At 36.4% G+C, this 25,103-nt stretch overlaps 1 protein-coding gene and 1 pseudogene across 10 annotated transcripts in view; one reads left to right on the top strand and one right to left on the bottom strand.

The window, feature by feature from the left end:
- The window catches only part of BABAM2 (BRISC and BRCA1 A complex member 2), a 576,872-nt gene that overhangs the window by 247,715 nt on the left and 304,054 nt on the right, over window positions 1–25,103 (top strand). For all 10 annotated transcript variants that reach the window (XM_032172579.2, XM_032172582.2, XM_032172577.2 and 7 more), the window contains one exon: window positions 9,809–10,003. In XM_032172579.2, coding sequence (XP_032028470.1) covers window positions 9,809–10,003 — 195 coding nt within the window. The remainder of the gene's footprint in view (window positions 1–9,808; window positions 10,004–25,103) is intronic.
- LOC116480501 (protein FAM133B-like) lies at window positions 299–1,036 on the bottom strand (annotated as a pseudogene).

Here is a 25,103-nt window from a genome sequence, read left to right on the forward strand (position 1 = left end):
GACACTTCTAGTCAAAAGTATTAATTTTATTCCCAAATATCTTAACCACTAGTACAACTGCAGTGTATTATCTCCCAGAGTTATCAAGCACTGGAAGAGAAGAAAATAGATGTTCAAGCAGCAGGCAGTATTTATGGCCCTTTCACACAGTGGCATTTGAGTGGCTACTGAATAGTCCAGGAATAATTCTAAAAACAAGAAAATTCATGCATTTTAGTAAATATGTTGTAGTTTTCACAGTTGAAATTTCCTCAGACATTGTGCTTTCTCTGTAAGGGAATCCTGATTTTTCTTAATGTTATGGTGAGTCAGGACTTGAACTAGCAGGCTTCTTTTTCTTCTTACTGTGTTTCTTACACTTCTTTTTCTGTTTTGTTTTTTTCTGTTGCTTTTTCTCGTTCTTCACTGCTTTTCATCTTTTTTGCTCGTACCTCCTTAATATACTCTGATTCTGACAAGGACTCAGATGATAAAGGTTTATCTTCAGAATATATCTTTCTCTTTTTTTCTGAGTCCTTTAATGTCCTTTTCTTTCTCAGTTGCATCTTTTGACTCCTTTTTCTTTTTTAAATTATCCTTACTGTCTCATTTAGTTTCTGACATGGACCTTTCAGAAGATTTATGTGAACGGTTCTTCTTTTTCTTTCTCAGTTTTCCGTGTTTCTTATCCTTATCTTCAGAGTCAGAAGAACTGCTGGAAGAATCAGAGCTTGATGAAGAAGAAGATGAATGCTTACCAGATTTCTTCTTTTTTCTTTCTCTGTCTTTTTTTGGATGAGCTCTCACTTCCACTTAACAATTTCCCCCTGTGTTTTTCTAGTTCTTTCTTCCGGTTCTCATTCATTTTTTCTTCACATTCAGCCAAAGCCTTGGAGCCTTTCTTTTTCTTTTCTAGTTGCTCTTTTACTTCTTCCCAGGTATGCCTTGATCGATTCAGATAATCGTGTATTTTTGGCCCTGAAGACTGGATTGGACCCCTTGATCTCGCCATTGCTGTTGGGTTCATATAGGCCACCCATTTGTCCCACTTCCCCATGGTGCTGGGCTGAGCACACAGTCACACGCCAAGGGAAACCGGGCCGGAGAGATGGCCAAAGCGGGCCCGCCGCAGGTGCATTTCTTTCTGATTAACTTCTGTGCATCCCAGAATCCACTGTGTTTTAGACTGTAATGAACAACTTCAAACATCATAGCAACAATCTCATCAGACTCTATAGGCTCTGCTTACAAGGGGGAAGAGAATTATTAGAATATTTGAAAACAAAGCCATGGAGGATCACAGAACTACCCTGTTTAATTTTTTTGCCTTACCAATATTTATTTCTATGAGTGTGCTACAATTTGTAGTGGTGAAGGGTACTACTGTGATATTCTTTCTTGTCTCAACTTCATTTTGTTCTTAATAGTTGAAATTTCTCAAGAACAAAATCCCAAAATATAATCTGCAAGTTAAAACCATAAGGGATATGATTGGCAGTGCTGTGTTAGCTTTCTTTGTTAGCCACATGACTATAAATATTTGAAGGGTATTTACATGGAAGAAGGAGTAGACTTGCTCTGAATAGTCCCAAAGTTAGTTTTTCTTAATCCAGCTTCTCTTCTCCCATCCTTAAAATTCATGTTATGTCCACTCGACTTTACAAAATTTGGAAATCGTTATATTTGAAGAAATTAGGAAAATATGTTTAAAATGATTTCATTTCAATTGTTTTAGATGATATATTAGAGGGATTATACATACTTAACAAAATTTACAGTGTAAACACTTATTGCTGATAATACTTGGTCCTCTTACAAATAGGTCAATAGCAAATTTATTTTTGTTGTTATCCTTGGTATTCTCCAGATGGAGTGACATTTTAAAAAATCATGCTTGTTCAGTTCCAGTTTTGTTAGAAATGTAAAATGTTGTTGGTGATTTCCTAAGACTTCCTATTTATTTTATTTTTTCTGCATATTCTATATAATTTATTCGTGATTATAGACATTAGAAGTTTAAAATTAGAAATTACCTAATACACTATTACTTTCTATGTTGTAGAAAGATTTTTACTTTTTTCTTTTTTAACAGCTTTATTGAGATCTAATTGATATGTAACTCATCCATTTGAAGTATAAAATTCAGTTGTTTTTAGTATATCCACAGAGTTGTGCAGTCATCAATTACCATAGTGAATTTAGAACATTCTAATCATTCCCAAAAAGAAACCGTGTACCCATTAGCAGTCCTCGTTTTCCCCCAAGTCTCCAGCCCTAGGCAACCACTAATTTACAGTCTGTCCCCATAGATTTGGCTTTTCTAAACATTTTGTATAAATGGATTCATACAATGTGTGGCCTTTAGGTCTGGCTTCTTGCACAGCTTAATGTTTCAAGGTTGATCCCTGTCATAGCATGAATCAGTATTTTTATTGCGGAATGATATTCCATTGTATGTATGTACACATTGTATTTATTCATCATTGGTTGATGGACATTTGGGTTGTTTGTACTTTTTAGCTATTAGGAATAATGCTACTATGAACATTTGTGTACAGGTTTTTAAAAATTTTTTAATTTTTGTATTTCAGTAGGTTTTGGGAAACAGGTGGTGTTTGGTTATATGAATAAATTCTTTAGTGGCAATTTCTGAGATTTTGGTGCATCCATCACACAAGCAGTGTACACTGTGCCCAATGTGTAGTCGTTTGTTTCTTGCTACCCTCACCCTTTCCTGAGTCCCTAAAGTCCAATGTGTCATTCTTATACCTTTGTGTCCTCATTCTTATACATTTGTGTCCTCATAGCTTAGCTCCCACATGTGAGTGAGAACATACTATGTTTGTTTTTTTATTCCTGAGTTACTTCACTTAGAATAATAGTCTCTGATTCCATTCAGGTTGTTGTGAATGCCATTATTTCATTACTTTTTATGGCTGAGTAGTATTCCATGATATATATCACATTTTCTTTATCCACTCGTTGATTGATGAATATTTGGGCTGGTTCCCCATTTTTGCAATTGCAAATTGTGCTGCTGTAAACATGCGTGTGCAAGTATCTTTTTCATATAATGACTTCTTTTCCTCTAGGTGGATACCTAGTAGTGGGATTGCTGGATCAAAAGGTAGATCTACTTTCAGTTCTTTAAGGAATCTCCACACTGTTTTCCATAGTGGTTGTACTAGTTTACATTCCCTTTTTTTACTTTTATGATGTAAAAGTGTTCCCTTTTCACCACATCCATGCCATCTGTTATTTTTTGATTTTGGTCATTCTTGCAGGAGTGAAGTGATATTGCGTTACGGTTTTGATTTGCATTTCTCTGATAATTAGTGATGTTAGCATTTTTCCAAATGCTTGTTGGCCATTTGTATATCTTCGTTTGAGAATTGTCTATTCATGTCCTTAGTCCACTTTTTAAAACATTTTACTTTAAGTTCTGGGATACATGTGCAGGACGTGCAGGTTTGTTATATAGGTATATATGAGCCAGGGTGGTTTGCTGCATCTATCAACCCATTATCTAGGTTTTAAGCCCCACATGCATTACATACTTGTCCTAATGCTCTCCCTCCCCTTACCCCCCAACCCCTGACAGGCCCCGTGTGTGATGTTCCCCTCCCTGTGTCCATATGTTCTCATTGTTCAACTCCCACTTATGAGCACGAGCATGCCGTGTTTGATTTTCTGTTCCTCTGTTAGCTTTCTGAGAATGATAGCTTCCAGATTCACCTATGTACCTGAAAAGGACATGAACTCATTCTTTTTTATGGCTGCATAGTATTCCATGGTGTATATATGCCACATTTTCTTTATCCGGTCTATCATTGATGGGCATTTGGATTGGTTCCAAGTCTTTGCTATTATAAATAGTGCTGCAATAAACATAGGTGTGCATGTGTCTCACTTCTTAATGAGATTTTTTTTTCTTGCTGATATGTTTGAGTTCTTTGTAGATTCTGGATATTAGTCGTTTGTCAGATGTATAGATTGTGAAGATTTTCTCCCACTCTGGGTTTTCTGTTTCCTCTGCTGATAGTTTCTTTTGCTGTGCAGAAGCTTTTTAGTTTAATTAAGTCCCATCTATTTATCTTTGTTTTTGTTGCATTTGCTTTTGGATTCTTGGTCATGAAGTCTTTGCCTAAGCCAATGTTTAGAAAGGTTTTTCCTATGTTATCTTACAGAATCTTTATGGTTTCAGGTCTTAGATTTAAGTCTTTCATCTACCTTGAGTTGATTTTCATATAAGGTGAGAGCTGAGGATCCAGTTTCATTCTTCTACAGGTGGCTTGCCAATTATTTCAGCACCATTTGTTGAATAGGGTGTCCTTTCCCCACTTTATGTTTTTGTTGGCTATGTTGAAAATCAAATGGCTGTAAGTATTTGGCTTTATTTCTGAGTTCTCTATTCTGTTCCATTAGCCTATGTGCCTGTTTTTATACCAGTAACATGCTGTTTTGGTGACTATGGCCTTATAGTATAGTTTGAAGTCAGGTAATGTGATGCCTCCAGATTTGTTCTTTTTGCTTAGTAAGACTTTGCATTTAGATGAATGCAACACAAAAGAGTTTTGGCTAAGGAAAGCACAATAAACTGCTTCAACTGTGACCACTACACTTTAGCATGTTGCATTAGCTTTCTGGAAATGTTCTGCAAGGTTCAGAATTCAAGAAATAGTAAATTCAAAGTTACTTGAAGCATACGTATTTAGGGCTAAATGATGCAAGATTTGTTTTCCAGACGGTTATGGCACTGGCTAACTTTTTTAGTTGTGTAGAAGAGACAATTGGAGTCTGACCTCATAAAATGTATAAATGAGAAATGGAATTTCTTAAACTTTGAGATTGAAAAACAGTTAGAAATGAAATATGTGAAGTGTGAAATAAAATACGTGAAGTATGCTATTATGTTTTCTTAAAAGTTATATTTCCATTATGAAAGTATGTGCATGTCTTATGTATATATACATACATATACATGTATATACACTCAGAAAATTTGGAAAATACAGAAAAACAGGAAGAAAAAAAAACTCTTTTAAATAGCATCCAACTATGGATATAAGTTATTAACAATTCTCCCAATAAATTTTCCATGTTAAGATGGTTTTTGCTGTGGAAGGTCGGGAGGGGATGGGGATAGCCAAGTTGTAATCATAATGTATATACAGATTTATATCTCTCCTCATTTAGTATTTTAACAAAAGTATTTTCTGTGCTGTTGCAATTGTTTCTGTGCTATTGTAATTGTTGATACAATTATATATATAATTGTATAAACATACTGTAATAGTATAGAAACATAGTTGCAGATTATTTATTTGAATTACTTTAACAGTTTTTAAAACAACTCTTATTATCAGGTGTTTAGATTGTTTGCAGTTTCATGATATTACAAATGACTCTATGTGTATTTCTGTCTATAAAGTCCCCCCCTTATTTTTAGTTATTTGCAGATTAGCTAGATTCCCAGAAATAAGATTTCTAGAGGCATTGAGAATAAACATTTCTAAGACTCTCTCTCTCTCTGACACACACACACACACACACACGCAGTTAAACTACTTGTATGAGTTTACAATTCCTTGTGTAAAAAGGTCCATGAAATTATATCTTCACCAACATTAGCTGTTTGCTGAAAAAAAGAACTTGACTAATTTAAGATATAAACATTTTTTCTCATAATTTTTGCCCAACTTTCTTCTCTTGTGGGAAATGCTGGGTGAGGAAGAGGCCAAATCAGAGCGTCCCATGGGTGCCAGAAACAATTTGTGGAGCTGGAGCACTATCAGGATAATAAGTTGAAAGTAAGACACTGATCTGAGGGAAACATGCACCATGGAAGCAGTGTTTGGAGCTTCAAAGAGTGGGAGAGGCAGCATAGAGTGGCAGAGCCATGGGTCATGTGGAGGAACTTAGGAAGGGTCAGACATTGGTGTTGTGTGCAGGCCCTGTGTGGGGGAAAGTATCTTCTCTAGGGAGAAGATCTCATAATATAGGCTGGAGGGAGACTTAATATTGTTCTTTACATTCTTTTATGCCATTTAAAAAATATTTGTTTTACCGTGTGCATATATTACTTTTTCAATGAAAAATTAGTTTATTAAAAAGGAGAAATTAGGAAAATTATACTTCCTTAACACTAATGGGCTTACATACTTTTCATATATTGTCAGTCTCTTTTAATTTCCTTTTATTTTATCGATATGCTAGAGAGTTGGGCAAAATTTTGTAGTAAGAAGTTTTAGATAATTTTCTTGTTATATTTTGAATGTATTCCTGTACCTTATCCTTTTATTAGTTGAACATTTTTATCATAAGATTAATTTCATTAAATCATTTTTTCCCCCTGGAAGATTTTTTCCCCTCCCTTATTAAGCAGAGATGGTTCCAAGTCCCATTTCATTTGCTTAGTTTCCTCCTTTATCTCCCCAAAAACATGGACAGACTACATTGTTTCTCAGTGTTTTCCGTTTATTGGCATCCTCGCGCATGTCTTAATTTGTGGGACTGTGGCCAAAAAACTATGGGTTTTGATAAGTGGAACCGGAATTGAGGGTGAGCTAGGCCTTGAAACTACTATTCCTCACTGTCTTTCTGAAGAAGGAAGCTCTGATAAGGAGGAGCTCCGAGGATTGGTTGGGCTTGTTCAAGTCTGCGGGGCCATTGATATGGGAGCCCATAGGTACGTGTTGGAGTATATTTACGAGAGAGAAATGTGGGAAGGTGAAGGGTCACATGAACTCGGAGCACTCCTCCTGTCAGGCAGCCTAGACAGGGGAGCCAAAGTAAACAATTCAAAATTACCACTATGCACGAGTTCGCTCATGACCACAAAGAGGCAAGTGCCAGTTCGTTGGTTCAAAACTGATATTTTAGTTAACTGATTGGAGGAAGAGTGGAAGATTTACATTCTACACAGTCTCAATTATTGTTTACACTTGAATGTGAGCAGTTATTTGATCTCTCTAGTTAACTAGTCTTTAAAAAGAACTGGCGTGATACCTTCCCTGAACTGTTTCATAGGTGTTTTCGTGAGAATGAATGAAGTTTGTATTATAAAATAGTAGTGAATTTTCTTTTGCTTTTGTTTTTCTTTGACTATGTTTTATCACTTTCTCTGAATGCGTTTTTCATTCCTCATTTTTGGAATCCTTTTTTGTATGCTCTTTTCTCTGTTAATATGTGATGTGTCCTGTGCCTACTCTTTGTGACCATCCTCATTTCAGATTTCTTCCTTCAAGCATTACCAAAAAGAAGTAGAAAAAGAACTTTGTGAATAGAGAGAGAAACACTTATTTTTCTCTTTTTCGTAGACTTCTGCTAACTTATGCCTCCTCCCCCTCTTTCCCTGAAGGAGCTTTGGGCATTTTTCTGTATCTCCTACTCAAGAGAATGGAAAGCTCCAATGCCTTGTATTGCCAGACCTGTTTTTAAAATATGCCCTATTCTTAGGGAGTAACTAAAACTTTATATATCTTCTGTCTTCTCCCCTTCTAGGCAAAGTGGTTCAAACTACAAATTACCTAACAAGTAAAAGTGGCCGTGTAGCAATACTAGAGGAATTTTTATCTTGTTTAGTATAGCTAAACCATCCTTGATTGGGAGTGTTTTCCAGTGAGTTTGCCTTGAATGGCTAAGGAGATCAATAAAGAAATTATATTTTAATGGAAGGAGACTGGTTGGTATGTCTTTAACAATTTGTTTGAATCACTTGAAATGAATTCAAGTTGGTAAGGTATGTTGCCAACTTATATGTTTTTATAATTTTTAAAAATTGTTTGTACCCTAAAACCTAAAGTATAATAAAAAAAAATTGTTTGGATATAGGCCTGTAGCTTGCCAAATAACTAAGGAGAAATGACAGAATTTAAAAAAATATAAATCAAGACAACTAACTTTTCTTTTTGCTCTAGTAGGGAATGAGGACTGGTAAGGAATACTTGACCAAGAAATGGAATATTGTATTTTATTCTTGCTTATAAATGTTTAGCAATGCTCTCTGAAGGAAATGCATAGCAAGCTATGTTAAGATCATTTTATGTTCTATACAATGCTGTTATTTTCTATTGATACTTTGAATTTAGTCTTGAACAGCTCAGAGGAGTTTCCTGCTATTGAGGTCAACGGATTTGTCAGGGAAAACTTTGTACTTTACTTATCAAATCACTTTCATATCAAGATACCCCTCTTATTCACTGTATGATGCTGAAGCTCTTACTTTTTCCTCTGTTCATCGTCTTTATCTGAACATCCTAAGACCTGTTTTTCCTATAAATGAAAGAACACTTGTGAATTTCCCCATTGTCATTTAGTTCCTATAAATCAACCCACTCAGTAGAGCAAAGTAATTCCTTTAAAAAATGCATTCCTTTAATTTTTCTTTGTTTTCTTTTGGTAGAAGCTATGCTTGGTTTGTCCTTAAGACAATATAAAGTAGTGTTGATGGTTCTCAAAGTGTGGTCTGCAGACCTATGAGGATCCCTGAGACCATTTCAGGGGTCTGCAAAGTCAAAACTGTTTTCATAATCATATTAAGATATTATGACATCTTTTTTACAGTGTTAATGTTTGCATTTACATTGCAGAAGCAGTGGCGGGCAAAACTGATGACTTGGCATTAACCACAGCAGACATCAAGCTATACTCATGGTTATTTTATTCTCTGTTGTCACACATACTTAGTTAAAAAAACAACAGTTCACTTAAGAATGTCTTTGGCCAGGCGCTGTGGCTCATACCTCTAATCCCAGCACTTCGGGAGGCCGAGGCAGGCGGATCATGAGGTCAGGAGATCGAGACCATCCTGGCTAACACGGTGAAACCCCGTCTCTACTAAAAATACAAAAAAAATTAGCCGGGCGTGGTGGCGGGTGCCTGTAGTCCCAGCTACTCGGGAGGCTGAGGCAGGAGAATGGCGTGAACCTGGGAGGTGGAGCTTGCAGTGAGCCGAGATCGCGCCACTGCACTCCAGCCTGGGCGACAGAGCGAGACTCCTTCTCAAAAAAAAAAAGGAAATGTCTTTGATGAAGTAATAAAAACTATGAATTTTATAAAGTCATAACCCTTGAGTACACATGCTTTCAATATTCTGTGCGACACAAAGAGAGTACACATGGAGGACTACTGCATACCTAAGTACGTTGTCTCAAGGAAAATCCTGAGTGTGATTGAGTTCCAAGCTGAACTAGCTGCTTTTTTCTTGGAAACATCCTTTTTCACTTGGAGGAGTGACTGACGGATGAACTGTGGTTATTCAGATTTGCGCATTTGGCAGACATTTTCCCATGTCTCTATTTTATGCCTATCTTTTTCAGGCCTAACCGTCACCATTGTGCTTATATTTCTGTGAGGCTGTAGTGTTTACAGAGCGTTTATTTATATCTGGTATTACAGATACAGATGGTCTGTGGATCTGAGTTGAATTACTTTAGCATATAATGCTGAATTTAGGTAGAGATCGAAAAAAATTAAAATTATAAAAGAATAAGAAACAAATTAAGTCTTCCAGGGCTAAAATTATGGTCTTCTAGGATATTTAGGTTTCTTGTTTTGTTACTACCCGGCTTTACACTTCACTTTTTCTGCCTATTCATGATGGAATTCCTCCTCAATTTTTCTGCAAGGATTTTTTTAGAAGGCAGGAGAAATTGCCAATATCAAAAGATTTCTCTAACTTCGTCTCTGGGTATATGGCTAAGGAGGAGTAGTCTGTTCCTCTTAGATTTCTATTACTCTTTTCCTCTACATTGATGTGTGAATGTGATACTGGATTTGTATGAAATTTCAGTTTTAACTGGTCTTTTATTTGTTACGACTTCTACAGAATCTTGCCTCCTGGAATCCTTCAAATCCTGAATGTCTCTTACTTGTGGTGAAGGAACTTGTGCAACAATATCACCAATTCCAATGTAGCCGCCTCCGGGAGAGCTCCCGCCTCATGTTTGAATACCAGACATTACTGGAAGAGCCACAGTATGGAGAGAACATGGAAATTTATGCTGGGAAAAAAAACAACTGGGTAAGGTTTTTTGAGAATGGAAGAAAAAGATGACTTCATCCATAATAAAATAATCAATTCAGATGTCCATTTGTAAATCCTAGTCATTGCTTTAGATAAACATGGTCCAGGTAGCCTATATGTTTCTCATAATTTAGAGTTTAAAGAGACCTTAATGTTTGTCTAGTTCATTGTGTTTCTCAAAGATATTACCTGGGAAGTTTGTAAGATTCAGAGTCTCATCCCAAGCCCCAGATATTCAGCAGTCAGAGGTGGAGCCTGAGGGCCTGCACGTGCTACCAGCCTCCCTGTTGTTCTGATGTATGTGGCTTGCAGGCCACATTTTGAGACACTAACAAGTTTCCCCCTCCTTTGAATGGAAAACTTCTCCAAAATCCCAGTCAGGTAAGAGAGGTCAGTAACTGAAGCAGCTAGCTTACATGGTGCCTTTTATATTTTCTTTTTGCAACTTATAATTATATGATCCTTTAAAAATTCAAGTCAGACCTTATCGCTCCTCTTCCCAGAACCTTATGTGCTTCTCTTTTTTTCTCTCATGGTAAAAGCCAAAGTCCTTCCAGTGGTATAAAAAACTCTATATGGAGAAATGCAAATAAAAATCACAACAAGATACTATCTCACACCACTTAGAATGGCAATCATTAAAAAGTCGGGAAACAACAGATGCTGGAGAGGATGTGGAGAAATGGGAATGCTTTTACACTGTTGGTGGGAGTGTAAATTAGTTCAACCATTGTGGAAGACAGCGTGGTGATTGCTCAAGGATCTAGAACCAGAAATACCATTTGACCCAGCAATCCCATTACTGGATATATACCCAAAGGATTATAAATCATTTTACTATAAAGACACATGTACACGTATGTTTACTGCAGCACTATTCACAATAGCAAAGACTTGGAACCAACCCAAATGCCCGTCAGTGACAGACTGGATTAAGAAAATGTGGCACATATACACCCTGGAATACTATGCAGCCATAAAAAAGGATGAGTTCTTGTCCCTTGCAGGGACATGGATGAAGTTGGAAACCATGATTCTCAGCAAACTAATACAGGAACAGAAAACCAAACATGGCATATTCTCACTCATAAGTGGGAGTTGAACAATGAGAACATATGGACACAGGGAGGGGAACATCACACACCAGTGCCTGTTGCTGGGGAGGAGGCTAGGGGAGGGATACCATTAGGAGACATACCTGGTGTAGATAATGGGTTGATGGGTGCAGCAAACCACCATGGCATGTGTATACCTATGTAACAAACCTGCACGTTCTTCACATGTATCCCAGAACTTAAATTTTATATATATATATATATATATATATAAAAGAAACCCCCCAAAAAGAAAAAACAAAACTCTGTATGATTCCTATCACCACCATCTTCCATCCGTCATTAATTTTGTCTGTTCATCTCCTACCTTCCTCTTTCAAATTCAGCTCCAGCCACACTGGCACCTTGCTGTGCAGCAAGCACACCAGATATTCTCCTGCCCAAAGGTCTTTGCGTAGGCTCTCTTTTGTCAGGGATGTTTCCCCCAGATATGCACATGGCTAATACTCTTCTTCCTTCAAACTTCTACTAATGTTATGTTCTCAGTGATGCCCTGTTAACACCCCCAGTAGCCATTTTGAGGTATAATTTACATATCATAAATTTACCTGTTTTAAGTGTACAGTTAAATGATTTTTAATAAGTTGGCTGATTTGAGCAACCACCACCATTATCCAGTTTTAGAATGGTTCCATCACCCCAGTGAGATCCCTCATGTCCACTTACAGTTAATCTTGTTCCCACCTCCAGCCCTAGTCAATCACTAAACTACTTTCTGTTTCTATAAATTTTCTTTTCTGAACATTTCTTATGGTGGAATCATACAGTATGTGGTTTTTGTGACTGACTTCTTTCACTTAGCCTATGTTTGAGGTTCATCCATGTAGTAGCATGTATCAGTACTTCATTTCTTTTTATGGCTGAATAATATTCCATTGAATAGACATACCACATTTTGTTTATCCATTTACCAATTAATGGACACTTGAGTTGTTTCTACTTTTTGTCTTTTATGAATAATGCTGCTGTAAGCATTTGTGTGTAAGTATTGGTAACACCCCTTTTAAACATTGTGACTTGCACCTCTCCTCTATTTTTTACTTTGCTCCACGTGGCTTTTTTGCATTTCCTTTTGGCATGCCATATAATTAGTGTATTTGTTATATGTTGCTGTGTAAAATAATCATTCTAAAACTTAGTGGCTTCAAACAATAACATTTATTATCATAGTTTTTGGCAGCAATCTGGGTAGGTCCTTTGTCTCAGGGTCTCTCACAGGTTGTGCTTGAAGTGTTGCCTAGGGCTCTGGTCATCTCAAGGCTCGACTGGAGATGGAGTCATTATAAATGCATGCATGTGGTAGTTGGCATTGTTCAGTTCCTCATGGGCCATCGAACGGAGGGCCTCAGTTCAGTGCTGGCTGTTGTCTGGAGGCTGCCTTCAACTCCTTGCCTCTCTACAGGGCAGTGCACAAGATTCAGAGCAAGCAAGTAGGAGAGAGCAAGAGGGAGTGTGTGAGCAAGATAGAAGTCATAGTCTTTTATAACCTAATCTTGAAAGTGACAGCCCATCACTTTTGCTGTATTCTATTTGTTAGGTTCAATATCCCACCCTCCCAACACACCTCCACCCCCCACCCCTCCCCCCCACCCACATGCAGAATCACATAGGAGTGTGAATACCAGAGACCACTGGGAGCCACTTAAAGGGAGCCTACCATACTTATTGATTATGTTTATTGTGTGTCTGTCCTCATTGGAATGTAAAATCTCATGAGGGCAGGGATCTTTGTTTTGTTCACTGGTAAATCACAAACACCTCGAACAGTGGCGTCCACCTCATTGGTATTCCATAAACATTTTTGAATGAATGAATGAATAAACTCTCATTAAGCACAGAAAAAGTTTAGGTGCTCTTCTCTGCTAATTCTTTTAGGTTTCACTGTCTTTGTTAGGCTAAATAACACTCCCGCTTTTATTCTTCAGCTTTTTCTTTTTCTTTTTTTTCTTCTTTTGAGACGAAGTCTTACTCTGTGGCCCAGGCTGGAGTGCAGTGGCGTAATCTCGGCTCACTGCAACCTCCGCCTCCTGGGTTCAAGCAATTCTCCTCTCTCAGCCTCCTGAGTAGCTGGGACTACAAGTGCATGCCACCACGCCCGGCTAATTTTTGTATTTTTAGTAGAGATGGGGTTTCACTATATTGGTCAGGCTGGTCTTGAATTCCTGACCTCAGGTGATCTACCCACCTTGGCCTCCCGAAGTGCTGGGATTATAGATGTGAGCCACTGTGCCTGGCCTCTTTGGCTTTTTCTTAAAGGTTATGATTTTAAGGTTTTACACATGATTAATGCCTTCGAATCAGCATGACTAAAATTTTTCTTATTACAAATCATGTTGTTTGTTCAGTTCAAGGTTTTTTTCCTTTTGTAAAGTCTTGAATTTATATTTCAGTAAAAGACACATAACACTACATTTGCCATCTTTACTATTTTTAAGTGTACAGTTCAGTAGTGTTAAGTATATTCACATTGTTGTGCAACAGATCTCTAGAACTTTTTCATCTTGCAAAGGAAGCCATTAAACACTAATTTCTCCTCCCCCCAGCGCTTGGCAGTCACTTTACTCTTTTATGTTTCTATGGTTTTGACTCCTTTAGATACTTCATATGGGTAGAATCGTATAGTATTTGTTTTTTTGTGACTGCTTATTTTACTTAGCATAATGTCTGAGGTTCATCAATGTTATAGCATGTGATAGGATTTCCTTCCTTTTTAAGGCTGCATGGTATTCAATTGAGTGTATTTACCATATTTTACTTATCCATTCATCCATCAGTGAACATTTGGGTTGCTTCTACCTCTTGGCTGTTGTGAATCATGCTACATTGAACATAGGTGTGCAACTATCTCTTTGAGATTCTGCTTTGGGTTCTTTGGGATATATATCTACAAGTGGGATTGCTAGATTATATATAATCCTATTTTAAATTTTTTGAGGAATTTCCATACTGTTTCCTTAACGGCTGCACTATTTTACATTCCCACCAACAGTGCATGGTTCAGACTTAAACTATTGATTGTTTTGAAATGTTAATATGTTTATGTGGCTCATAAGGAAAACTTTGTTGAACTTAGGTTATCCTCTATCCCCAGCATTTTCCTATTAAATAATCAACTTAATTGTCCTTACATAAATGGGTGTTAGGTTAATTCTTGGTGAACATGTGTTGTCTTTAGTGCTGACAGGCTCATCTGAAAACAGGAATCGCTGTCAAACTAACTAGTCTTTAGTTTTTAGGATTTGCCTTCCTGTCTCTTCCCCCTTTTTAATATTAATAGTGAATTTGAATATAATCCAGTTTTATGGCACCCTTTGTTACCTAATAATTTTCAAAATGTTATTCAGTGGCTCAGCTAATACTTGAGTTGTAGTTCATCTAGGTGTAGAAGTTTAAATTCATTTCAAGCAGATAGTTTGTATTTATAGTATTTTTTAAACTTCCTGTTTAATGTTACCGATATTCCTTTCTTTACTTACAAAACCTACTACTGCTACACTTATCTCAGTTTATTTTGATTTGATGTTAAGTAGTTTGTAAACATTAGGGCAATGGTTATGGATTCAAGTGAAGTAAAGAAACTGAGAATCCTGTTACAAGGCAAAGTAGACTGAGGTTAAGCTTACAACAGACCAGGCCTAGGGAAGGCCTAGTAGAAATGGTAGCTGAGTCTGTAGAAGTAAAACTATGCGTTGGAATCAGGGAGTAGATCAAGAAACAGGTATAAAAGTGAGTCTTGAGGGATGAACAAATTAGAGCTTGGCATGAGGGTTCAGGAATATTAAAGGACAGCCTGCTAATGGAGGAAAAATGTAGACCAAGAGTCTGGAGATAAACACTGGACCCTGGCAGAAAGAAAGGAGCTTGATTTTAAGCCAAGATTTTTTTTGAATCAGGGACTGTATTAGTTTCCTATTGCTGCTGTAAAAATTACCACAAACTTGGTGGCTTAAGACAACACCGATTTATTATGTCATAGTTCTGGAGGGCAGAAGTCCGAAATGGGTCTCTTTGGGCCAAAATCAAGGGGTTGGCAAGGCTGCATGCCTTCTGGAAGCTCTAAAGGAAACCGTTTCAGGGTACTGAAGGAACTTGCAGATATGCTCTCTGGGACATTATCTTTGAGAAATTTTAGAGAAGCAGAAAGATCCTAGAAGACTGTTATAAATAACAACATCCTGGAGATTTTTAAAGAAATTAAACTCAGATCTTTAAGTAGATGATTTGCAAACATTAAAATAAAAATGCAGTAGTCAGTTGGAAAAATAATTGGGTAACTGAGAAACTGTCATGACAAACTTCGTTTACTTCTTTAAGGAAGGGTAATATCATAAACTTAGATGATCTCATTTTCAGCGAGGCACTTGGTCATTCTCTCTTAGGATTCCACTGACTTATGCTCCTTTTTTTAGTTGTTGGGATCTGTAGAAGCGTTCCACCTAAAAGTTGGGGTATAACTCTTACCAGCCTCAGGTGTTTCATGGAACGTCACAGGGCTTTTCCTTTGACCCTGTCTTGTTAAGGGTTTTGTTAGGGACTTGAATGAACCCATACAAAGTATGCATTTCTTTTTTCTGCTAGCACAGAGCTTAAAAAGACAACTATTGTGCAAGATTACAGAATCAACATTAAAAATTATTTTTGTGTGCTGGAATGCTACACCAAACTAACAAGATGCACTTTAGTAGGGCTAAGCCAGTATGGGACTAATAGATTTATGGAAAGTCTACTATGCTAGGTTTTGGGTTAAAAAAAAATAAAGTAGATCAGATATGGCTTTGGCTCCTGAGACTGTTAAAATCCAATTTAGAAGGTTTAATCTATATCTGTAAAAGAGGAATTTGAACAATACTGGATAGATTACATCTCAAATAGAATATACAGGCTGCGTGAGCATTCAGCATAAGAGGCAATCACTGAGGAAGGGAGTGACCAAGGAAAGCCTTTACTGGTCAACTGCTGAGCTAGACCCTGCAGGAAGGTGGACATGGATGGCTCTCTCAAGAGAGATGGTCAGTGGGTTGTATGACTGGGGAAAACTTAGGGACATGACATATATGGGGAACAAGAATTGTAAGCATATATTCAACTGGCTTACTGATCAGTAAAACACATCTATTATGTCTTAGTGGCATTTTGCAACATGAGGACATTTTTATATGAAATAAATGGATATTTTTAAATTAAAACATGAAAATAGTATATTCTCTAAATGAAACATTATAAGAATCAATAGGTTCTTCCTGATCTGAATGGAAATTCAAGTATTTTAGTTTTTTCTGGTCCAAGTAGTCCATCTGATAAATGCTTGCTATAAAGAATCTAAGACTAGGAATGATGATTTAATCCCTTTGCATTATGCAGTTCTGTATCTGTTAGAGAGGATGGTCTTTACTGTTGTCATCACTGAATTTTTCTTTCTGCCGCATACATTTATATTCTTAAAAACATTTCTGCTCTAAACTTATGAGGCTTTGAAAAACCTGATATGCTTCTTCCTTTTACTATCAGCTGGCATGAGGAAAATGTTACCACGTAGAAGAGGAAAAGGGCTCTGATTTACTATCAGTCTTCTGACAAGCCTGCGAATTTGAAATACACTATTCTCCCCACCCTATGCAGACACTCTTCTCCCTGCCCCCTGAACCTCCATTTAGAGAGTTTTAGCAAGCACACATTTGAAAGTAAACATTAACAAAAAATACCCATTCTTTATTGTCTAATTCTTTACCTTTGTGTTTTTATCAAATTGTTTCTCCTTATTGCTTTGCTCATCTCTTTTAATGATTTTTAGACATTGTAGTCCTCGTCTATGCTGGTTTTATAATGTTTAAGAAATAGTAATAATAATTATAAAACTATAATGTTTAGGAAACCCCTGTTTTTCTAAACAGGTGAAAACAGATGCATATTGGGATGCAAGCTTAATGTTAAGAATGAAGAACACTTTTCCGCCTGCATGCTCGGAGTCATTTTTTTAAAAGTGTATTTATTTTATATTTTGTAAACATTTTCATTTTGAAATAATTATAGATTTATAGGAAGTTGCAAAGTGGAGATCCTGAGTATCCTTCACTCAGTTTCCCCCAGTGGTTCAATTTTCTGTAACTATAAAAAAGTGCAGAAACCAGGAAGTTGACATTGGTACAATGTATGTGTATAGTTCTGTGTCATTTCATCACACACGTAATTTCCTGTAATCACTATTGAAATCAAGATGCAGATATTCCATTACCACAAAGATCTCTACTGCTACCCGTTTGAGGAGAGCTATTTTTAAGATCATAATTTTAAAGTGATGAATTCCCATAATGTAAGAACTACCATTAAAAGTGTATATCCTGTTTTGATATATCAAAAAAGATACATCATACGTTTTCTCAATGGGTAAATCCTGAGGTTTCATTTTATATTGCCTCTATTATTATTATTATTTATTATTATCTCTATTTTATATTACCTTCTTAACATTTTTGTCATGGATGTGTGTATCAGAAGAACCAGTGTGTCTTAGTCCATTTTCTGTTGCTTACAACAGAATACCTGAAACTGATAACTTATAAAGAAAAGGAATTTATTCCTTACAGTTACGGAAGTTGAGAAGTCCTAGGTTGAGAGGCTGCATCTGATGAGAGCCTTCTTGTTATTGGGGACTCTGTGCAGAGTCCTGAGATGGTGCAAGGCATCACATGGCGAGAGGGCTAAGCATGCTAGCATGCTCGCTTAGGTCAATCTCTCTCTTCTTGTAAAGCCACTAGGTCCCCTCTTATGATAACCCATGAATCCATTAACCCAGTAACGCATGAAAGGCCCCACCTCTTAATACTGCCACATTGGGCGTTAAATTTCAGCACGAGTTTTGGAGAGGACAAATATTCAAACACGGTGTTTATTAATTGCAACAAAGCACAATAAGCAAATTTGTGAATTTTAGTTTGATTTGTTTTGATTTCCAGAACTTAAAGTTGGCTATCATACCTTTAACATTTTGATTAAAGTGTTTTTTTTTGAGATATGAAATGTAAGTTTTGAGATATTCCAAAACCATATAGTTTACATATAAAAATCATCAATGGGTGATCTGTGAGAGAAAACAGTTTTTTAAGCAACATATTTTTCCTTAATAATGATTTATGCTTTTATAATGGGGATGTGAGACAATTACCTTTTTTGCTTGTATCTGACCCAAATCCTAGTAAGGTTTTAAAAATCTTTGGCTTATCCATTAAGCTCTGGCAACATTTAAAAATATTGTGGAGAAAAGAAAGGAGCCATTTTATGGTATCTCCTCACTTGAGTTAATGTCTTAAGCTTCCATCATGTCATCATGCTGTGATATCATGTGCAAAGGGAAAGTATCTGAGCAGTGTTTGAGCGTGAGCTCCTCTACGCAGAGGCCATTTGAAGATGTGTTGGAGAGGGAGAGTGATCTAGGGGGCAGGAGCTTTGGGTTTTCTTTCTACTACCAGTTCTTTTTGTGTGACTATAGGTTTTTCCATGTGTCACTTTCCTGGAGATAACTACACTGTTGCCTGGACCTTGACACAAAGATTAAATTAGATCTTGTGTGGGAAACAGAGTTAAGTAAATATGGAGTCAAGTAATACAAAGTGTTATTATTACTATTAGCTTTTTTTGGTATATCCTTGTTGTAAGTTATTATAACAGGTGCTCAATAAGTGCCACTTCAATTATTGTTCCTGTAGGATCTCTCAAAATGCTGTTAATCATAAAGTTACTGTATGTGACCAATAGAGGCTGTGACCTCCAAGGTGCAGATAAAGTGTAGAGAGCAAGATAAAAGTGAAAATTAGAAAAAGAGAGTGTTGCTTATCTTACCAGGAGCAGTTCTGATGGACTTCTGAGGATGGGAAAACAAATTTCAGAGAATTAGGCAGAGAGGTGGAGAAGAAGGAAAGGCAGTAGGCTTAGACAGTTTTTGGAGGAAAAAAAAAAGATAATGGCTAAAAGAGGCTGTCTCATGGTCATTCCCATTAACCTGCTGACATTTATCAATCTGCTTGTGAGGAATCTTTCAGGTTTATGGTATTTGGTAGCTTACGTAGGTCTTTAGGTATTTGTGGCAGGGAGTGTTTACCTTAACGTTGGGATTAATGTTAATGGGAAAATGTCTAGAACTATGCTGTCCAATACAGAAGCTTCTAGTCAAATATGTGACTATCGAGCATTTGAAATGTGGCTAGTCTGAACTGAGATGTGTGCACATGTGAAATACACACCCGAGTTTGAAGAATTAGTACAAAAAAACTCATTAATTTTTATGTTGATTGCATGTGGAAATGCTAATATTTTAGATATATTGGGATGTATTATTAGCTTTTCACTTTTTTTGCCTTTTAAAATGTGACTATTAGAAAATGTTAAATAATCTTAAATTATATATATGGCTCACATTTGTGCTTTGCATTATTTTTCTTTCAGACAGCACTGGTCTAGCGTGATAGGAGAGGAGGGCAAGAGTTGCTAAGAGAAAGATCAAAATATCTGGGGAGCCTGGAAGTGGATGTCCTTTCCCCTACTGGCATGAGGATGTAGTAGGTGCTCTGGTCATGCCAGTCAGCCATATATAGCAGGGCATGCAGGGGCCTTGGCCGATAATCCCCCTTTAATTTTTGCTCCTTGGGAGTTATGTCCTGATGGCATTTGACATGGGGATTAACATGTGGTGGCTCCTTTGAAAAGGGTGTAGTGTGGTGGTCAGATATGCTACAGTATACTCCAAGGAATTGACCACATTTGTTTAGTTTAGTTTTTAGCCACACGGAACTGTTAGGAGTTGGACATTATTTAAAATAAATGAACCATGACAGTGGCTCCCTTTTTAATTGTCTTTGTAATGGAATTTGTTGTACTGAATTTTGACTTGTATGTCAATGGACATACTTAAGATCTTGCTTACAATAGCTTTTATCTCTGGTTTTTAACCTTATTAATAAAAAGTAGTGTGTGGATACCTAAATTACTTTATACCTCAGAATATTAAAGGTGTAGATTATAACTTTTAAAATCATACTGATATTCCAAAGGAACTCTGTTATTGTTTTTTAAATAGTAGAGGTATCAGTAGGAAATTCCAAGTTTCTTTCAGCAGCAGGATGCTCAAGTGGAAAAGACCTTATTTTCAGGAAGCATACGAAACACAAAGGAAATCCTTTCCATTTCCTTTGCCTATACTTTTCAGAACAGCATGTGAGGAAGGACTCTAATTGCGCCACCTTACTTATCTTTGTGAGGCCACTCATTTGTTCTGAAATGATGGGTGCATTGCCCCATCTCTTTGGTGGCCATTTAGATGTAGGGTGCACTCCTTGCACAGTGTTCTCGCCATGAAGGAAATGGACAAGTGTTGTCCAAGGACCAGCTGAGGCGGGTTTTAATGCCTTTTTTCATGTCCTAAAAGGCAAAAGACAAAAAGAATCCTACATTTCAAGTATTCTGTACGAAAACTCTTAAGGTGTTTAAAAAATTGTTTTCGGAAATGTACAAATGATGCAATCTGTTTCCTTCCTCAGAAAAGAGTTTCCTAGTTTTTCAATTATTTTCAAGAATTTATGGTACCATTAACTTATTTACTTCAAAGAACTGTGGAAATGTGTTGATTAGATCAGGGAGGTTCAACCTAAGCCAAACAGAATTCTTCCTTGGGAATTTGGAGTTAGTACTGAGGGAGTGAGGTTGGTCTCTGTATGAGTAATTGGTCTGTAACATATAAATCTGGGAACTTTTTTCTAATAACATCTGGTCAAAAGAATCAGAAGCTGGCAAATAGAAAGGAAAATGAAGTACAGAGACAGCAGAGACAAGAGACTAAGAGAAACTTCTGTGGGTATTAGAATCCTTGGAACTGAGGCCATGCTATGTTTTTATCCTTAGGTTTCATAAGATCCCTCATATCCTTTCAATAAATTCTCTTTTATTTGTTCAAGTTAGTTTGAATTGGAGTTCTGTCACTGGAAACTGAGTGTCTCAACTAAATTACTTCCAAAGCGTCCTGTGAATATCTCTGTCAAAACACTTACCATGTCGTACTATTTTGTTTAATTGCCAGTCTAGTCAAAATAGACTTTAAGTTCCTTGAGGACACATAGACTGTTTTGTCTTAAGTTCTCCATTGTCTAGCCTAGTACTTGGTACAGTATGTGCTCAGTAAATATTTGTTCAATGAATGAATGAATGAATAATGTGTGAATTGTGGACATTTCATTACATATGCTTTTAGTTTTATTTTTTTAATTCCTTAAAATTTTTTCGAATGGGTAATGTATTCATATTGTTCAAAAATCAAAGTCTATATAAAGTAATATAGTGAAAAGTCTCCCTCCCATCTTTGTCCTTTGTCCACCCAAATCATACCACTTTCCCCCTATCCAGGTAAGCACTAATATGACTTTTTTCTAGGATAGATTTTCAGAGTTAGTTTGTACATATATAAGCAAATACTAATACATATTCCCCCTTTTTATGCAAATGGTAATGTATATTATGCACTGTTTTGGATCTTCCTTTTAACTTAATATAGCTCAGAGGTTTTTTTCTGTGTAAACATATATAGAACTCCCTCATTCTTCTTTTACAATTGTATATTATTACATTGTATAATTGAATTATTATTACATCTGAACTCTATTATTGGGTATTAAGTTTCCTTCTAATCTTTTGCTATTACAAACAATACTGTAATAAATAATCTTGTATATATGTCACTTTGCATGTGTTCAGGTATGTCTGTAAGATAAATAATTAGAAGTGGAATTACTGGATCAAAGATTATGTGTTCATAATTTTATTGTCAAAGTAACTTCCATAAAGTTTATACAAGTTTACTAACCCAGCAGCAATATATGAAAGTGGTTGTTCTCCACAGTATTGTCAACAGTATATTAAAATATTTGTAGATTTCTGTCAAGTTGCACTTTTTGTAATGGCCAAGTAGCTCCTGTTGACCTAACTCTTGACAACAGCTCAGAGCTCCGAGCAAAATATAGAGCCATTTGCCTGAAAACACTAGAGAGTGATCAAAGCAGGCAGATACTGGATGGACACTGATACCTGGAAGAAGGGAAAGCAGAGCCTTGATATTATGGGATAGTATTAAAATGTTTAATATATAAGAAACGGGAGTCCTAGAAGGGGAAGAGAAAGGGAGAAGGCAGGAAAGTATTTACTGAAATAACACATTTCCAAATATGGTGAAAGACAGAAATTTACAGATTCAAGAAGCTCAACAAACCCGAGCTGGGATAAATGCAAGGAAAAGCTAAAACAAAACATTATAGTAAAAATACCGACAATCAGACATAAAGAGAAAATCTTAAGTGACCAGAGAAAAATTATGCTTTATGTACAGTTCCCTCTCATTGCTTTTCTTCTTTAGACTTTTCCTGCCTGGTGTTATTTATTTTTCCATGTTGTCTTTTGACTTAGCTTTAAAAAAAAATTCTCTCCAAGTAATGAGCCCCCAACCCTAGGTGGTTCATTTCCTCCTGGAATTTGATCTCAGAGCACTGTGCCCTTTGATAGCATTTATCACAGTTTATAATTTATTTTATTTATTTTTTTATTTTACATTCAGGGAGTACATGTACAGGTTTATTACAGGGTTATGTTGTGTGATGCTAAGGTTTTGGTTTCTATTGATCCTGCCACCCAAATAGTGAACATAGTACTCAATAGGAAGTTTTTCAACTCTTGTCCCTTCTTTCCTCCCTCCTTTTGGAGTCCCCAGTGTCTGTTGTTCCCACCATTATGTCTGTATGTAACTCAGTGTTTAGCTCCCACTTATAAGTAAGAACATGTGGTATATGGTTTTCTGTTTCTGCATTAATTTCCTTAGGATAATGACCTCCAGCTACATCCGTGTTGCGCAGAGGACATGATTTTGTTCTTTTTTAATTTCTGTGGTGTATTCTATGGGTATATGTACCACATTTTAAAAATTCAGTTCACCATTGATGGGTACCTAGGTAGTTTCCTTGTCTTTGCTGTTGTGAACAGTGCTATAATAAACATATAAGTGGAGGTGTCCTTTTGGTAGAGTGATTTATTTTCCTTTGGGTATGTACCCAGTAGTAGAATTGCTGGATCAAATGGTAGTTCTATTTTTAGTTCTTTGAGAAATCTTCAAACTGCTTTCCACCTGCCTGAACTAACTTCCATTCCCACTAACAGTGTTTAAGTGTTCCCATTTCTCCACACAGGTTATAATTGATAGGAGTGATTATTTTGATTAATATCTGACTCACCTGCTAGACTATAAGCTCCATAAGGGCAGTGTCCTGTCTCTTTTACTCACTAGTTTGCAATGCCTAGCAGAGTGCCTGACACATTTTAGGCCCTTAATACATACTCATGAATGAATACACCTTGAGTCTTGAGGTTGAGCTCTGTGACTCTTTGTTACTCTCTCAGTAACTATAGACAAGTTTCTTGACTGTTCTAGGACTCAGTTTTTTTCATTTCTAAGTATAAATGAATTGTATCTACCAAGCAGGGTTTGGGGATAATTAAATGACATATCTTAGAAAACATTTTGTAAATTATAAAATTCTAGTTAGACTAACATTGACTTTCCTTTTCACATTTAGTGTATATTTATGCATGTGCTAAGGAACAATCTCCAGATTTAGGCTCACTGGTTTTCAGAGTCCATTTGAAGAATCAGTTTGTCACCCAGCTAAAGTTATAATCACTTGAGTGTTTCTTAGCTTTTAGCTGTCTAAGTGGTAAGAGCAGTCAGTTTCAGATAAAAGCTTGTTTGTTGACAAGGGAAGTGTCTCTAAGAAAGGAAGTAAAATTTTCCCTTACAGAGCAACCTGAACTTGGACTCCATTCTGCACAAAATGTCTACCGGTCACTTCTAAAAGGAGAAGAAAACTGTCACAGCTGTGATTACCAAAAGAAAAGCCTAGACCTAATAAATTGCCAAAACTCAGAGTCTTGTTAGTTTAAGTTACTTGCCAACGTAGTATAACTTGAGAAAAGGAAAGATGCACATATTTATTGCTAATGCTGGGGAAATTGCCATTAAGACAGTTGGCAGAAAGGCTGACATTTTAACAGTCATAGGTTAGATAATTTTCTACATCTATCCAAGAGGAGATTTTGACCAAGGACTGACAAAAAAAAAAAAAAAATCAAATTATTCTGTTCACTTGGCGGCATCTAAATGTCTCATTTTCAGCTTGCAGGAAAGATTGCTGTGAAAGCAATCTTTGACATTACAACTGAGTGACCATAAATTGCTTGAATAGCTGTTGGAAATTCAAATATAAAACCACATGAAAAGTCATTATCTGAGGTAGAACAAGGATTTTTCACTTGTTTTGCTCTTCATTTATGGATTCTAACTTAATTTTACATTAAGATTGTTTTAAAATTATCATGTACTCAGTTTCACAGAAGATGATTAGCTTATAGGTCATAAAGAAAATCAGTGCCAGAATGGAAAACTGAATTCTTGAGTCTTAGTGTTCAACATTTCCAGTGCTGTCAGAAACAAGTGCTGAGTTTTCTTTGTTCTTCCAATGGCAAAATAAGGAATGTATGATAGGCTTGAAAGTTGGCAATCAAAAAGTGCTTTTTATGGTTTCCCAAATTCCCTTCATAGTATTGTTTCTTTTATTATGAATTTAGTTGTGTAAATCAGCCTGTTGCTGATAAACAAAAATTTATATTAGTCCTGGGACCAACATTTCTTTCAGTATGACATTAGTTGTGTAAATCAGCCTGCTGCCAATAAACACAAATTTATATTAATTCTAGGATCAACATTTTGAGAAGGAATAAAGTAGGGATCATCTGAGAGTTTTTAAAAGAATGTTGGTCTAAAATAGCTGGTAGAATAAAAATATATTGTACAAACTAAAATAGGGCAAAAGAGCTAAAATGCAGTGCACGGACTAAAATAACTAGCAGTTCAAATGAGTCCAACTGCTAAATATGTAATTATCTTTCCTATTACCTTA

The sequence above is a fragment of the Hylobates moloch genome, unplaced genomic scaffold (assembly GCF_009828535.3).
Source record: "Hylobates moloch isolate HMO894 unplaced genomic scaffold, HMol_V3 SCAFFOLD_13, whole genome shotgun sequence".
NCBI lineage: Eukaryota > Metazoa > Chordata > Mammalia > Primates > Hylobatidae > Hylobates > Hylobates moloch.